Source organism: Neomonachus schauinslandi, chromosome 6, assembly GCF_002201575.2.
Source record: "Neomonachus schauinslandi chromosome 6, ASM220157v2, whole genome shotgun sequence".
In the NCBI taxonomy this organism is placed as follows: domain Eukaryota; kingdom Metazoa; phylum Chordata; class Mammalia; order Carnivora; family Phocidae; genus Neomonachus; species Neomonachus schauinslandi.
Genome location: NC_058408.1, coordinates 57,301,452 through 57,319,469, shown reverse-complemented (window position 1 = coordinate 57,319,469; position 18,018 = coordinate 57,301,452). Strand labels below are relative to the sequence as shown.

Genomic DNA, 18,018 nt, shown 5'->3' with positions numbered 1-18,018 from the left:
CAGCTGCAGCCCTCCATCTGGCACCCCCCTCCCCTGTAGACCCTCTCACCGGCCCTTTGTTTTCCTCATGGCTGCCTTCCAGCTGTGCTCCACACATCCAGCTAAGGCCATTTCCTGGCTGCCATCCTGCACCAGTGCTGCAACTGCTAAAATATTAATGGCTCCTTTTGTGAAAAATAACACAGTAAAGCTTGCTGTAAATTAAAATTGCCAGGGAGGTGGAAAACGATGAAATGGAGGAAGTAAAGGAAAGCCATATTTTGAAAAATTGCCTTATAGGGCAAAAAGGAGGCAAAGGAGGACATCTTAGCTCTGCCTTCCCCTTCACGGTCCCAGGATATCACCGTGGGAAATGCACCTGCACTGGCGTGGATTCACCATCTTGGCCACCTGGATGGGGTGCATGACAAAGGTGATAACCCCTGTGGTTTTGCCTGGCTACCTGCTCTCCTGGGTCCACTGGAAGAGAGGAGGGGGGAGGGGCAGCACAGATTTGAAAACAAAAGGTAAACTGTGTGGATAAAGGGAACAGGGGCTCCCTGTGTCAAAAATGCACGTGGACACTACATCAAAAACTAACGATGTACTATATGCTGGCTAATTGAACATAATAATAATTAAAAAAATGCACATGGCATGCTGGCAGGAGGAGGGCTGAAGGATGCTGATGGCAAATCAGGTTAGGTTCAACACCAAAAAATGTAGTTCTATCCTTTGTACAGTCCTTAGTGAAAACACTTAGCACTTTCTGTTTTAATCATTAGACCTGCTAACCATACTCTGTCCTCATCATCGCTGTAGTCCTGGTGCCTTGCACGGCACTTGGCACAAATCACAATGCTAAGCTACATTTTCCGAATGGATGGGATGAATAATTGGAAAGGGGAGGGGTAGAGAGCAAAAACTGACCCTTAACATTTGCAGCATAGTGAATGTTAACATTTTTATTCCTTTTATGATGAAGAGAGTACAAAGGGCTGGGGACAGAGACATCACAGGAGGAGGAAAGATAGTGTTACCTCTGCAAAAAACATCCCTAAACTATGCATAGAAGGGAAGTGGAGTCTCAGGGCAGCCTTTCTCAGGTGAGTTTGCCAGTAAGTCCCATGGCTGCAGGCATATGCTAGCCTTCCTGGGCTTCCTGGACACATCTCCAGGTGCCAGTGACTCAAACCGCCCTTTCTATTCCCAAAGCAATCTGGCCACTCTTTCTTTCCCTCTAAGTTCCTAACACAAGTCCCATGCTCTCTGTCTTCCTCCTTGTTCCTGTCTGACTTGAGCCAGATTTGCATAGGTTTCTCTGAGTTCTGCATCATTGTCATTACTGGGTATGCCCACAATCTTCCTTCAACTCAGGAAATTCTTCCAATGCTAAGGCTTTCAGCTCTGCCCAGACCCTTTTATCCCTCCATTTTACCTCCCTGTCCCCTCCCTCCTGGAGCACAGAACTCTGCACTTTGGACTTCCAGACAAGCATGGCTGATGTGGTGGGGGAGAGTGGGCACATGTCCCTTCAAGGCTTGGTGAGGACCCTTGGTTTCATTCAAACACACTGACCTGCAAAGAACCTTCATTGATTGCCACTTTCTTCAATTTCTGCCGTTCACTCCACTATACTGAACCTCTTCACAGATACTGCTCAGCCCCAGCCTTGCCTGTAGCTCACTTGGTAGCAAAAGCTGTGACAGGTGCTCTGGGAACCAGGCTTTTTTTCTGGCTGTGAGCATGCACACTGTCTATGCAGGGTGCAAGAAAGCCATCGTCAGTCATATAAAACGGTTGCTATGGAACATGTTGAAAGTGAGAACACGATTTCATTGTGGATTTTATTATAAGTGTGATACTAGTCAGAAAGGCCCAGAAAGCTGGTGCTGCAGCCACTAACCCGCTCAGGGAGAAGAAAAGAGCAGCAGAAACCACATCAGAGCTCCAGCTGATGTTGACCTCTGTGGACATCCTCAGATCTCCTGGCCCCCTTCCCCTCACCTAGATTTGGTGAGTGGCAGATCTAAACATTTGCAAATTCACAGTCATAGTCAGTCATCCGGCACATTATGAACTTCCACTGGCGATCCCTGTGGGGAGAGAGTCAGAAAGCCAATGCCAGTGAGAAAAATCGCTGCTGAGGGAAAAGCAGTGAACAACCTCTGGAGAACTTAGGAACCCGAGGGGCACCTGATCTCACTTTGTTCTGTAGTAAGTCTCTGGAAAGCCATCAGGTAATCATCTGTGAGGTCAGGAGTTCTAGACCCCTCCTCGATCAGTGCAGGTGGCACCTTGCAGGTGACTGATTAGGTTCCTGGCTATGTGGAGGTCCTATTGGTCACAAGGGGTCAGCTGGCACTACCCTGAGTACCTCAAGGACAAATAGGTTAACAGCATTTATTTGCAAACAAAAGTTACATTAACTCCTTAATGTAATGTAAGTTAATGTAACCTATTTGCAAATAGGTTAACAGCATTAAAAGCATTTATTTGACACTGTCTCCATTCCATTGTAAAGAATCTTCTCTTAAATAGGCCACCCATTTGCTCATTTATTCTTTTACTGAGAACTTACCATGTTCCAGGCTCCATACTATATACGATGTGTAGCCCTCCAGAAAACACTATTATAGGGAAATGAAGTGAAGGGAAACAACTCTGAAAACCCATAAAGTGAAAAGGAAAATGTCTGCCATTCATGTGTAACAGAAATTGAATTGCATGTTTGTTCTAGAGGTCAGGCACGTGTATGAAAGTACATAGATTTGCTCTGTCTTGGAAAATGTGGTGTGGATACATTTCAATGAATGTTCTTTGCTAAGGGCAAGCCATTGTTCTTTGTTCACCCACTGAACAAAAATTTATCGAGTGCCTACTCTGCATGGTGTTCTTCCAGTGTAACATCGTTTAATGGCGATATGTTGATCGTAACCATTGTGCTCTGAGTGAGTTCAGTATATCAAGCATTGCAATGGTGTACAGTGTGCTCATTTAATCTTCACCATGATTCATGATTTAGGTGGAGAAGCAGACTCAGAGAAACATGTGACCTTCTTTAAGATAATGAGGTGACAACTTCAGATTCCAAGTGTGTTGAACTGAAATCTTGCTCTTCGTCTTACACTACAATACCCCCATAACTACATGCCCATAACCCCATCAGAGGACACGGCTGTCACATCCTTTGCAAAGTCCCAACAAAGGGCAAATATAAAGAGTCATTCCATATATGATCACGCAAATCCTTCCAAAGCACAGCTGGGTCAGTTAATCTTTGAATTACCCTTCTCCCTTTCAACCTGCAAGGCTTCTTCCTAGGTTGGTTTATCTTAAACAACAACCAATACTGAGAAGGTCTCCCTCCAGCCTCTGATCTGGAACGTGGGACTGACCCCACTTAGTTCTGGGAGATACCTCTTGCCAGCAGCTAGGGGACATGCTGGTCAACCTAAGTCAGGCTTTGCAGTTCTGAGTCTGCTGCTCCAAGTCATTTGTTTACAATGATTAGGAAGAGGGTCTCCTGGTACAAGTCCTGAGAGTCTTGGTGTCCAACTATGTATTAGTATTTATTCCTGCAGCTGTCAACAGAGGACATGGCTTCTTTTAGATGGAGATTAGCAAATTGGTGGCGTGCATGTTTATCAGATGAATTTCATTACTGTAGGCAAGTCTTACTTATCTGTATACCAACAGACAGATAAGTAGGCTCTTAAGCCAGGCATTCACACTACTCTTTCAAGAGACTGTTAATTGATGCTGAGCAAATTTTAAACTTGGTCCTAAGAGAACCAAGGGACTCAATCAGGCTCAGTCTGATTTCTTTCCAGACCAGTGGCTCTCAAGCAGGGACACTTTTGCTCCCCAGGGGGATTTTAGTTGTCATAACTATGGGGGAGGGGAGGTTACTACTGCCATCTAGTGACTGGGGCCAAGGATACCGCTAAACATCTGGCATGACAGGACAGGCTCCTGCAACGGAGAACTTACCTGTCCCGGATGTCAATAGTGCTCAGGCTGAGCAACTCCGTTCCAGGAGGAACCCACTCTGATTTGCATATGGAAGGAAAGTCCCTGCCCAGTAGGTCCTGCACTGATGCTATTTCTCCGACGCTGTGGCCTTAGCATCTTTCAGCAGAGCTGAAGGAACACATGCTGTGGATCTTTAAGCCACCGATTGTTAGTGACAACAGCAAAATCACACGGGCATGTTCATTTTAAACAAATGCATGACATGATAGCTCAGTTTTTCAAGGTTCTGGGTTAATCTACATAACTGAAAAATTTCAAGCTAATAGGAATTGGATATTTTGATATGTATGCAGTGAAAATATCCAATTATATATATAAGCATATATATATATATATGCAGTAGTAATTTTAGAAGGTATTCTTTCTTTATTATATTCCTTCTTGCCTTCTTAACCAGGCAATGCAGAACTAATTTTCTTATTGACATGGAGACATTGTTAAGAATTCTGAACGCCCTACTGCACTGTTATCCAGTCTGCCCTTGGGGCGACACACTTGCTAATTGTCTCCAGGCTCCCATGGTTTTGAGTTCTTAAGTCTTTCCTTTTCTTAAATATATTTTGTGTGCGTGTTATGTCGTTTAGCTATTCTCACTGGTGAAGAGTTTCATTTTATGTATTATTTTCCCTGTTCATATTTTAGTTTTCTGCTTCTAGAAAATAGTTAACTAAGCTACTTAAAAATGGATCTAGGGCGCCTGGGTGGCTCAGATGGTTGAGCGTCTGCCTTCGGCTCAGGTCATGATCTCAGGGTCCTGGGATTGAGTCCCGCATCGGGCTCCCTGCTCCTTGGGAGCCTGCTTCTCCCTCTGCCTCTCTCTCTCTCTCTCTGTCTGTCATGAATAAATAAATAAAATCTTTAAAAAAATGGATCTAAAATAAAAATGATTAATGTGTGAGAAATGAGGGGCTCTCTTAGGAATAAACATAAAGGTCTTTGTTTGTGGAGCCTGCACCATGTAGTGTGCCTTTTCAGAGCTATTTAATGTTTGTTCTATTGTTTGTTTTTTTTTAAGATTTTATTTATTTATTTGACAGAGAGAGACACAGCCAGAGAGGGAACAAAAGCAGGGGAGTGGGAGAGGGAGAAGCAGGCTTCCCGGGGAGCAGGGAGCCCGATGTGGGGCTCAATCCCAGAACCCTGGGATCATGACTTGAGCTGAAGGCAGACACTTAACGACTGAGCTACCCAGGGCGCCCCTGTTTTTGTTTTTGTAAATTCTGGGTCATGTTAATTTGGTTAGGTGAGATGTCATTTCATTTGAAAACATAAATATCCCTGAAAGATAAGTCACACTCACATTCATCATAGTCCATTATTTAAGGAGTTAATGTAACTTTTGTTTGCAAAACATTTATTGGTGACTTTTCAGGAATTCATGTGCTGTGTAAAGTGATTATCACCTGACTGAAAATACCTGAATTTATCGACACCTCTGTCTATATTAGTTGGGAGAAGAGTTCTCATGTTCTTATTGTTTTGTTTTGAGTGTTTGGGATAGGATTGGGGAGCTTATTAGGAAAGGAGATGGAAGAAGTTTGTTTTGCCTTCAGGTTATGTAAATCCTCCCCTTTCCTTTCTAAGTATGGTGGAGTCCCTTCCCCTTCTCTTCTCTCCCTCCTTGCAACCCAAGATGGGGGTCATCTAGAGACCAGCATCGGCATCCGTGGGGTTCCAATTTGACAGTGGATGGTCCTTCAACCATTTTTGCCCTCTCCTCCTAACATTGGGTCAGAAAAAGTGCTCTTTGAAATCGAGTGAAGGGCAGAGCTTAGAACATCATGGGAGACCAAGATGAGGCTCTTCTGCTCTGAGTGGCCTGGAGCCCATCCTCATCTCCAAGGGTGAGCTATTCCATGAAATGGGTTTATGAGAATAGCTCCATTCCCATGGCCTTCCACCACCCAGGAAACTCTCAGTGAATTCTAGACCAAGTAGAAATAAAGTAGGGACACTACATCAAAAGCTAATGATGGTGATTAACATAACATAATAAAATAAAATTAAAAAAAAAAAAGAAAGAAAGTAGGGAAAATCCCGGATGTAAATTCCTGCTGACATGGTCCTTGCTCAGAGCTGATCCCTGGCTCCTTTAGCTCCTAGCCCCTGGGAAGGCTCACCTTTCCACTGCAGAGAAAGTGGTGGTTGCTCCTCGCATATAGTAGTCGTAATTGTAGGAAATCATGTCCATTTCTTCCCCATAGTGGCCTGGATATTCTGTGGTCAGCCTATGCGGGAAGAATAAAAGTTTAGAGGAAAAAGATAAAACACACTATTATTACAAAGAAGAGATGGCATTTGAACTTCATGGGAAACCCAAGCCAGAGTTAGATGGCCTCCACCAAACCATTTCAGGCTATGAAAAGATGGGTGGTTTCCTCCGGCTTCTCCTTTCTTCTTGTCATTAAACTACACACTGAAAAAGATGTAGATAACTCCCCAGGCCTTGAGGAAATATTAATTAATATCAATATTAGTCCATGCCATTTAAGTCTGCTGGAATCATGTTTCCAAACTATGGATTGTGATTATTAGTGGATCATGAAATCAATTTAATTGGTTATTACCAAATGGGCTTTAAAAAAGAAAGAGTAGAAAATATCAGAGCACACACTAAAGATATGTTCTTGTGTGTGTAAAAACTTTGTTTCAAATATACTGTGTATGTGTATTTATGATGCATATATGGCGTGATAGTTTAATATGTATTTTTTACTGCGAGTCATGATTAAAATGTATGAAAAATATTAAAGTAATACTTAATCCCCACAAAATTCCCCTTTTCCTTGCCCACCATTGTTTTGTGGCACCTGAAATATTTCCTACTACGTAGTATTTGTTGAATAAATAAATGGCCTTGGGAGAGTCACTTAATCTTAGTTTCCTGGTGTATAGAAGAATAAAAGTTACCTTATACATTTGTCACTGGGAGTGACATTTCACATAGGAGAAATATGTGTGATGTGTAAATGGTAGAAGTTGAATCATAGGAACAATTTTGTTTCTTTTTCCCCCTTCTCCTTTTCCTTTTGTCCCCTCTAAGATTAAGTCAATTCCAGGCGTCTCTCTAGGTTTGCTGTGGTCCGCCTGGAATAAATCTAGAATCTCTTGATTCTCATAAGGGGATCTTTGGGACCAAAATAGTCCTTTCAGTGTGACATGGGTCTGTCAAAGTCTTTATCTGTATCTCCAAGGCAGTAATTGAGCATCAGGAATTTCAACTGATTTGGGTTCACCAGGTCATTGTATGTTGTTGTTGTATATATGTTGATGATAGAAAGATGTTCCGCTATGTAGACTTAATATTGCAAGGATTGTCATGAAATCTTAAAAAGACTGATTTATAAACTGGAAGGTCTCCTAGGAGGATCTCAGTGCTTAGATGCAGCAAGATCAATGGTTAGCTCAAGATAACATGGAGTTAGCTAGAGCCCTGAAAGCCCATTCTCTAGGCTTACAATTGTTTCCTCACATTTTATAGCTGTCCTTGTTCTGAGACCTTTCTCAATACATAATTATGCTTCATTAGGATGTCAAGCCCAACCCAGATTGGGTTACATGTGTTTTCACTTAATGTGTTCATGAAGGGAAATAAGGCTCTGCTAATTCAGAAATCTATTTTGTGCTTCTAAAGAGACCTAGAACAAGGACTTCTTCTTTCTAATGAAAGTGTTAAATGACTCATAAGTGGACTTAATAGGGCCTCACTTGGATCCCATTGATTTGTGATCCCTGAGGATTCTAACAAGTGCTAGACTAAAGTTTATCCAAAAAAGAGGCATTGGTAGGAAATGTGAATAATGCAAATTAGGATTAAAAGACATAGGGTAGGAGGTGTTTTCCTTACTTCAGGGAATACAAAATATTTTCCAGAACTTGGAAGCACTCTTGGGATTCAATGTATAAAAGCTAATTGCCAAACATTTTGATATGTTCTAAAGCAGAATCGACATATGGCAATACTGCACTAAACTAAATATAATTGCCAAAATTATTTGGAAATAACCAGTCTATATATTTATTTTTAAAATTTTTGCTGATTTGATGTCAGATTACTTGGTTAGTTAAACAAATATGGAATAAAGTAGAAAAGAGAGGCTTGCATTTAAAAAAAATCATGAAGTTAAGCTTCAAAGGGGAATAATTTATCCAATACTTTAACTGGCATTCTCTATTGCTTCATTTTTGGCAGTGATCAGATACTGGCCCCCCGATTAACTCGACAGTTTGTCTGGAAGCCTCTCTGGGGGGGTACTGCTATCCAGTAGATTTCTAGATTGCCCTAGAGAAGGCGTGGTGCATGCTCATTGGTACATTTCCAACTTGGTCCCAGCCGGGTTTTTGTTTTACTTGATTTTTGGTTGTTGTTGTTTTGTTACAAAACTGTGAGATAAGTTTAGCCTATCTTACAGAACCTTGGATTAAGAGGACCAGGGAAGGAATTTGGACATTGATGGAAATTATGCCTGCTTTATGAAACTAAAAACTCAGAAGAAAAATGGTCCAAATGATTAGTAGAAAGTGAACCTTGCAAAGACCATACATAGAGGGGACTGCTGTTTCAATATGATCTAAGATTCTGAGTTTTAGAACCAGATAGATGTGTCTCCATTCAGTTCTTGAAGACATCATGCACACACAAAATGTCTCAATAAATGAAAGCCCCAGTAATAGCACCTCCGAGAAAAAGCAGAATTTAAACTGTCAGCTAGACACTGAGACTGGGCATAGGGACTTGTCAAGAAATTAAAGGAGGCTATAAGGAAGTAGAAAATCAGGGTTTCATAAGCGGTGGCATTGGGCTTCCTGAGGGCGGGTGGGGAAGAGTTCTGTGTGGTTCTAGCTTCCTTGTGAATTACTAGGTCACGACAGGCAGCTTTTTGGCAAAGCATACTTCGTACTAAGCATTGTCATACATTCTTAGACCAATTACAGCAATCGAACAAGCCTTCAGCTTGGTAAGATGAAGGGAAGGGCCAGTCAGTAAGACGCCTTTATTCAAAGCACTGAAATGGGTATATAACTGAAGCTCTTCTTTTTTTTTTTTATTTATTCATTTGAGACACAGAGATACAGAGAGAGAGAGAGAGGGAGAGAGCATGAGCAGGGAGAGAGGCAGAGGGAGAGGGAGAAGCAGGCTCCCTGCTCAGCAGGAAGCCCGATGCGGGGCTCGATCCCAGGACGCCGGGATCATGACCTGAGCCGAAGGCAGACGCTTAACCATCTGAGCCACCCAGGCGCCCCTGAAGCTCTTCTTTTGGGATCCTTACATACCCTTTTCCAAAGAACTCGTGTGTGTGTGTGTATGTGTATGTGTGTGTGTGTGTGTGTGGTGTGTGTGTGTGTTCCTCCTATCACTCCTGGATGAGTGACTATTGGGGTACACTTTCTCACTCCATAATATTTTCTCTGCCAACTGCAGGCAAGACGAGACAGGACAGAGAACTTGAAAAGAGCTTGAGAAAAGCCTAGCAGGAACTTGATAATGTAGAACCACTTGTACAACTTCTTAGATGGGGTTGAATGAGATGGAAGAAAATTAAATAAATCTTAGGAGCTGAAGACAACCCAATCAAACTGAAGCGATTTTTAAGATTGATAGAAGATATTCTCATCTGAGATTCTTTTTTTTCTTTTTTAAAGATTTTATTTATTTGACAGAGAGAGACACAGCGAGAGAGGGAACACAAGCAGGAGGGAGTAGGAGAGGGAGAAGCAGGCTCCCCGACGAGCAGGGAGACCGATGCGGGGCTTGATCCCAGGACTCTGGGATCACGACCTGAGCCGAAGGCAGACACTTAACCGACTGAGCCACCCAGGCGCCCCGCTCATCTGAGATTCTTAAAGCACTGAAATTATCAACAGATCCGACTAGAATCAAAACATGGCAGCTGAGCGGTCTGTTATCAGAATCGGAGCTGCCTGCTGCTGAGAGATGTCCTAGCTCCTATGCTGTGAAAATTGGACAGAGCCAGCCCGGATATATGTTCTCACACCCATTTTAAAGAGGGGAGTAGAGATACAATTTAGTTGGATCAAGAGTCCAGTTTTACTTGTTGTCAGAGGTTTGAGTGAGGACCAGTCTTAAAAGTTGAAAGAAGGGGTTTTAAATTTATTCCTCAGAAGAGAGCGACTCAGTGTAAAATGGCATCAAAATCCACCTCTATTAGTGATTAAGGAGTAGTTAAACCTAGAGTCAAACTTCACAGCAGCAGGATCTGTTTGCCACATGCCTGATCTGCTGGCAGTGAGGACAACTGGATTACAGTCAGCCAGGATCACATCCTCCACCTTATCCTGCTTCGTGGGGCACCAGAGAAGCACACCCCACAGCCTCCCTACTGTAGGAACTGGAAGAACACTCATCATTTACACGTTAACAAACCAGAATGGGGGTGCCTGAGGAAGCTTCAGCTTTTCTCTAAACAAGTATAAACTGAGAATGTTTTCTGACCCATTCTTTGGTGAGCAACCCACGTTCAAATAACATTTTTGAGAAGCTTCTTCTGGTCAACCCAACCTCTAATTCTGTTTTGCCCCTATTTTCTCCACTTCCCAATCAGCACCTTATTTTAAATATCCTATTCTAATGTCCTGTTACTTATCAGCACCACGTATGTAGCATTTGATTAAAAAAAACAACAACAGGATTCCTCCCCCCGCCCCCAAACAAAACAACAACAAAAACCCCCAGGATCCCATAAAAGCATCTTGTTTCATGATGATGACCAATCTGGTGAGCTCCTTAAGGGGTCAGTGGTATCTGGCAGCATATAAACCTTAACAATCTAGTTCACAGTGGCATGGACGAGAAATTCAGCCTTTGTAGAATTGATGTGTTGAGGTTGCCTCACATTCTACTACCAGCTACAAGGAGTATGTCCCTCTTGGACAGGCAAATCAGTGAGAAGTTTTTAAATAAACAGAATTTGTTCATGATCAATCCTCTTGCATACTGCTTTTCCAGGGAAGCTAGCAGGAATGAGCATATTTCAGGTTAGACTATTTTGCTAATGGCCTGGCATCCCCAATAGGAGGTGCATCAGAACCTGTTTGAATTATTTTTGCAAAGGTGAGAAAAATAAGACCTAAATGCAGTTATGCACGAAGGAAAGCACCTGCAAAGGAGCAGCCACCTGGCTTCCCCTGCCAGAGAGCTGGGGAACTGACCCATGGGGCTGAATGACCAGGTCTCTGTAGCCACCAAAGTGCCCTCCTCTGCACTAGGGAGAGACCCTAGACCCTGGGGGGATGAGACAGAACCTTGCATGTTCATGTCTGTCTTCTTGCAGCATTTTGGAGATTTATATTTCAAATGGTTCAAATATGTATCACCACAGAGGGAAACACAGTTCCAGAGGTATCTCTGACTTAAATTAGGAGGAAAACCTCTAAATATTTTCTAAATTGCTCTCTTGGAACCAAGTTTCTAGCTCACCGTCCACGCTCAGGGCTGCTCAGCAAGCACATTTCTTTCCATCCCTACTGGCTTTCATCAGCCACATTACATCATGGTCACCTTGGTCCTAAACACTGACATCTCCAACATCTCTGCTCCAGCTGAAATAACGCCTTTCTTCTTTGTTTTCTCCCAGATGCTTACTGTGTTGCTACCTGATACTTCACTCGTGTGGGTCTTACTTTCTCCTCTGGATTGGGAGAGCTCAATTCTGTGCAGAAGGCATGCGGTTGGGAGGCAGACAGACCTGTTTGAACAGAGTTTGGAACTTTGAATGGGTCACAACTTCTGCACCTCACTTCCCTCATTTGTGTGAAAGTGTCATATTTTCTGTGTGTGAGAAGTGAATGAACTAACACATGAGCACATGCTAGATGCTCAATAAATAAAAGTATCATCATCATCATTACAGGGAATGAATGGAATCAAAGTCTATAAATTGTACTTATTTTATATCCATTCACATTGGCTGGCTGATTAAATAAATTAATGAATGGAGGAATGAATGATTGTCTCTAGATTCCAGTAAAGGCAAGTAGCTAAAACGGAGTGTGGGTGTCTTTATCTCTATAATAACAGCTTCCAGCTTGCTCAGAGGAACCATCATAGAAGCTGCCCTTCTTACCAGCCTCTGGGCACAGTGCTGAGTGACACCTGACCAGGGGCGGGAGGCAACAGAGACGGCCGTAGGGGTGCCTATGACGTCATTCTTGTCCCTGCCATGATATCATGGGGGACTGGTCGTGCAAACACCACCCATCTTGTATTAAATTCTGAGCCATGAGGTGAGGAGTTAAAGATTAGCTTTGATCGAGGTTTTGGGGTGGAGAGAGGAGAAGAATGTTCTAGTTAGCTGATTTTGTTGTTGTTAACTAGAGCTACCTAGGAATTAAGAAAAATACTCTCTGGTGTAGGACTTGAGCTTCAGGGAGTGAGGGGAGATACGCAGTGGAGGAAGTGACATGCAAGAGTCATCGGATCTCAAGGTTGGGAGAAAACTGAAATGTCATCTATGTTGATTCTGAGGAGTAACATTTTTTTTTTCATCAAAACATAATATGTAGTGAATCTAATGAAAGGCCACAGGTCTGGAGGAGAACCATGGAAAAGGAAATCGATGCTCAATTCAAAACCGTCGGTTCCCAGGACCCAGAGCCTGCGCCTGGCCAGCCCTGCACGCTCGTGGGGGACAGTCTAGTGTGGGGCAGGCAGCAGCTCAGCTGCTTGGGAACTGGGGAATTATTACAAACAGGCTCTGAAGGGTTGTGGCTTCTTCAGTGACATGTATTTGCGGTTTGCAGACGACTGGTCTAAGAATGTGAATTCTCGGGGCGCCTGGGTGGCTCAGTCGTTAAGCGTCTGCCTTCAGCTCAGGTCATGATCCCAGGGTCCTGGGATCGAGCCCCGCATCAGGCTCACTGCTCTGCGGGAAGCCTGCTTCTCCCTCTCCCACTCCCCCTGCTTGTGTTCCCTCTCTCGCTGTGTCTCTCTCTGTCAAATAAATAAATAAAATCTTAAAAAAAAAAAAGAATGTGAATTCTCATATATAAATAAATATGTGTAAAATTTACATATGCATCCAACCCAGTGGGGACTGTTTAGTGACAGCATATCTGAGTCTATCAGAAATTCACTCTCTGGCCAGAGTTCAGCGAGGCTGTAATATCCAACGAGAAACTTCTCAGTCCGAAATGAGAGCCGCACCTTGGTCCCCACCAAACAAATAAATCTCGTGCTCATTTGGGAGTTGGTTGGATAATTTGTATTGTTTTCCTGCAAGAGCGGTGCCATTTCTGAATCCTTAAATGTTTGCAAACACAAAGATGATTGATGCTCATTTAGTTAGTTCAAAACACGGTCAGGCTCAGTGCTACAGAATGGCTTTCGAAGTGGGAGAGAAAAATGTCCCCACCCACATGCGTCCAGTTCCCTGGGAGGTAGTTCAAGCCAGTTTAAGTGACGTGAGGGAAGGCTTCAAATAGGAATGTTATCAGCAGTTTTCACAGTGGGAAGGTGTGGGAAAACACTTCTCCCTCTGACGGGCTGTTAGAAGGATCAAACAAAATAATGCTTGTGAAAGAATCCTTTTCAACTCTAAAACATCATCATATCAATGTCAGGTTTCACCACTGTTACTGTTTCTACGGGCCTGCAACATTCATTCAAAAAATTTATTAAGGGTCTCTTTTGTGCCAGGCAGTACGCTGAGATGCTGAAGAAATAAGACTTAATTTTTGCCCTAGAGGCTTCACGTAGTTTAGAAAGACATAATATAACGTCATGACTCAGGCAATTTAAAGATGCCACTAAAACGTCTAGACACCACAGTGGGATAGTGAGTCATGCACTGCATACCATGGTGCATACTGCAATCTCATTCGGCTGCTTCTCCAAGTTTCCCTTTGAAAAAATACCATTTCCTTAGATAACCACAGTGGCTCTCAGCTCTAACACCGTGCAGTCAGAAATAGATGCAGCTAAGCAAAGCCTTCCTCAGAGGGGACTTGCTTCCAAGTTGACTTGTTGTGTCTTTCTGAGTAATTCTCTCCTCTTTTCCCCCATGGGTTCTGCTGACCATTAATGACATGTCTCGGTGGTGGAGTGGGGGGGAGGGCGAGGGAGGCCATTGCAGACCAAGGCTCTGGGTAAGTTTTGCCACTGGGCTCTGAATGTCTCGGGTAACTGAGGAAAAGTTGCTCATCTTTAACCTCAGGACTTGGTTCCTACGTATATATTTCCATGTTCATTAAATTCTTAACATCTTAGCAATTGGTGGGCTGCATCTAAGAGAGCTTGAAAAGTCCAAGTTCTAAAGTACGTGAGCAGAAGGACATCCAGTGCTTGTGGGGAGCAGGAGGAGCCTGGAACCAGCCCCCACCCCCCCAAATGACCAATGGCCATCTGGAGCATCATTAGAAAATCAGTGGAATTTTGAGACATAAAGATCTGGATGTCTTTTGGGTCTCAGCATTCAAAGAAACAGGGTAAACTTCAAGCAACAATGCTCAGGATAGTGATGCAGATCACAGACTCCACAGAGTCTGGGGACTCTGGGAAGATGAGCTATTTCCCCTTCATCCCACCCTTACCTCCATTCACCCCCACCTCTGCTGTTAGGCAATTTCTCCAAAACGAGTGAGACTCCGTTTCTTGCCTGCCTTGTCACCAAAAGCCTTGGGCCCTAAGTCCACTCCCTGTTGTTACTCTGTTTGGCCAGAAGCCAGGTGACCAGCCAGTGACTGTGTGACCAGTAGAGAGGCAGACTCTCCCACCTGTCTTGGCAGAGAAGCTGGTCCTCACAGTGATGGAATGGGCTCCCTCCTCTTCTGCCTGGGGGGCAATGAGTCAGTGGCTCCCTAGTAGACTGTCCAAGTGGACCATCTCTTGTTTCTCTGCACAGCCCGCTCCAGCCACTGGTTCTGCTTCCTGCAGGGCGATCCCACCCCTGACTGTGATGACCTTGGGTAGAGTCAGCCTTTGGAAGGCCTGTCTTTTAGGGAGGAGGCTGCGTCTACCCTGGAGCTGGGAGGGCTGCAGGGGACAGGTCAGCTCTGTGTGATCATAGCCAGTAGCAGTACGGGGCATATAATGTCTCATTTTATCCTTGCAGAATTAGGAAGTAGGCCAAAGTTATTCATTCATTCAACACATGTTATTGAGTGCCTAATAAGTGCTTGGCACTAGTTAAGGGCTTGGAATATATCAATACAGAGATCTTTGCTTGTATAGAGTTTACATTCTAGGGCAAGGATGGGAGAGTGGGATTTAAAAACAGAGTTAAAAAACAACAACAACAAACTTTTAGAGTAAGTAAGTAAATTATATTTTCTGGGCCTCTTCACCTTATTCCGCATGCCCTTCAGAATCATTTATTCCAATATTTACTCAATAATTATCAAGCAGACACTACGTTCCAAGCATTACACTGGGCACTGGGGATGCAAAGATCAATGAGTTCCCTGTATGCTCCAGAGGCTCCCAGTCTAGACCCAGTGTAGTACACTAAGAGCTGTAACAGACATCCATGAGGGGCAGAAACTAGGACCCCCAGACACCTGGTCCTCCCACTGCCCTTAGGCTGTGCATCCTCCCCACAGGGCCCTGAGGTTTTCCTTTGGAGCCTAAGGGGAAATCTTGCTAATGTGGTAATGGATTAACGGACTATTAGTTTGTTGCCTACTCTTTCTGATAATTTATTTACATTTTAACTGGCTTTTAATGCCTCTCAACAAGGGAGGCAGATTTCACCGTTGGGGAGGCTTTCGGTTAGCAGACTGGGGACAGGAAAATTGGGGAAAGCCCTGCTTCTCAGGTCACAGCGGCAAGGCAGGCTCCTACCTTCTCTCCCCACTCAGTGGGTCCCAGTCGTCTTTAGGACCTTCACCCTGTCTTGGAAATCAGTTCTGGGCATCTGGATTGCCTTTTGCAAAAGCACCTTTGGCGTCAAGGAATTTTTAGGGCTTAAAACAACCTCAAAGATCTTTTGGTGGCCTTCAGGGAGTTTGAGGGCTCCTGGAAATTCTGTGTAAACTTTTGTCTAAATATGCTGAAGTGTATTTTCTTTTTCCTGAAGACAAGATTTATAGCTTTCATCAGATTCTCAAAAATCTCAGAGACCCAGCAAAGTTGGCCATCATTTTAAGTGATGGACTTGAGGCCCAAAGAAAAGGAAAGTGGCATTCCAGAGACAGCACTGTTAAGAGGGGGAGGAGGGGGAAAAGGGGAGGGAGGGGAAGGTGGGGAGGGGAGAGACAGGAACTCAAGTTTCTTGTCCCATCAGTGCTTCCTCCACACGACCCCAGCATGTGCAGGCTTTAGGTCTTTGCTTCAGGATCTGTCACAGTTCTGTCCAAACACCCTAGCCATGCCTGCTCACCTGCCGTGGTGGGGTAAGAACTGCTTTATGGGGGCAGCTTTGGAGAGCTGGAACAAGCCCCTGCTCCATCCTACAGCTACTGGCTTTGAGCTCTGGGTTTACAATTTATCTTTACTTTAAACAGAAAACTCTTAGCTTTTGGAGTTGCCTGTGCCGAGACCCATGGTGCCCTGCTTGGGCATCTGTGGAGTAATACTGTCTGGTGGCAGAAGAAGGCATAACCCACAAGGCTGTCCTTTCTAGCACCACACTGCAGAGAGATAAATCCCTTGAGTGAGCCACACTTCAAACACTTCAAAAAAGTTGACACTTTGGATCCCTTTGTCCAAGGCAGAAATGCTGGGCTTGTTTTTAGACTGAAGAACTTGGGACAAGTTGTGTTGTCAACACCCATTGGAAATTATCTGGGTAAATAAATATATACACATTCTCCTAGTCAATTTGAAAGCTAGGTCAGGGGATATTTGGCATCAGCCCAGGGAGCAGGAAAGAGCAAAATTATACAAACTGGAATTACAAATTGATCTAGAAAACACTAGCCTCTTTCTTTGGTCTATAATTATAGACTATGTTTGCTACTCTGACCGGTGACAAGGAACAAATAGGTTCCCAAACAGGTCCAGCAGCCTTGGATGTGATGAGAAGTTATTGTGATAGAGGGAAAGAGTCCTGCAACAAGAGTCAGTAGATCTCAGCTCTAGGGGTGACACTCCCACGAAATAGCTGCATAACTTTGGACAAGGGACTTCCTTGTTCTATAGTTCTGTTTGTTTCTTCCTGCCAAAAGAGGGGTGTAGATGCATTGGCTTGATGAGCTGTGAGGTCCCTCCCAGCGAGAATGTTATTCTAGCCTTTTCATGAATTTTGTACATTCGTTTCCTTCTACATGCTGCCTGCTGCATTCCAAACTTGTTCATGACAGCCCAGGCTCATCTGAAGTCAGAAACGGGGACCAGAGCGCCCCCCCCCCAAGCTCCCCTCCAGCCCCAAGAGTCTTGAGGTGTTGTGTTTGGCTGCCAGGCTCACCAGCAGGAATACGGACATCTCTTGCTGTACCGACAGCAGTAAAACTGCCATTCCCGATCCAGCACGGACTCAAAGTAGCGGCTCTGGAACCCTGCCACCAGCCCGTTGTTGGAGCACGTCTGGTACCTGAAGAGAAGAGAACAAGTGAACTAACGGCAAGAACACCCAAGACCCCAGCTCCCACAGCTCCTGAGCCAGGCCGTGCTTTGACTGACCTAGGTTCCTGACAATTTATGCCTCTTGTTTTAGAGAAGGAGGGGAGGGGCAGAAGGAGAGGGCGAATCTTAAGCAGGTTCCGTGCCCAGCATGTAGCCCCATGCGGGGCTTGAACCCAGGACCCTGAGATCATGACCTGAGCCGAAATCAAGAGTTGGACGCTTAACTGACTGGGCTACGCAGGTGCCCTAGTTGCTTCCATTTTACTGCAAATAATAAAGACTTTGCTATATTTGTGGAAATAACATATGCTCACCATTAAAATTCAAATGATTCAGAATATTTCAGCTGAAGGAAATTGGGGAGCGCAGCTCCTGGTAGACGTGTATGAATTTATAGTTAGAAGCAAGCATAAATGGATGGATATAGAGGCATCTAGACTTTTACAAATGCAAGATTGTATTATTTATGCTACTTAAAAGAGAAT

The 18,018-nt window shown here is 44.0% G+C and overlaps 1 protein-coding gene across 1 annotated transcript in view; it reads right to left on the bottom strand.

Moving 5' to 3' along the window:
• Positions 1–917: 917 nt before the first annotated feature.
• DPT (dermatopontin) overlaps positions 918–18,018 on the bottom strand; it is a 28,867-nt gene continuing 11,766 nt past the window's right edge. Inside the window, exons 2-4 of the mRNA XM_021682655.1 lie at positions 17,376–17,501; positions 6,135–6,242; positions 918–2,075 (exon numbers count right to left, since the gene is read on the bottom strand). Of these exons, the coding sequence (XP_021538330.1) occupies positions 2,009–2,075; positions 6,135–6,242; positions 17,376–17,501 (301 nt within the window). The 3' untranslated portion in view covers positions 918–2,008. The remainder of the gene's footprint in view (positions 2,076–6,134; positions 6,243–17,375; positions 17,502–18,018) is intronic.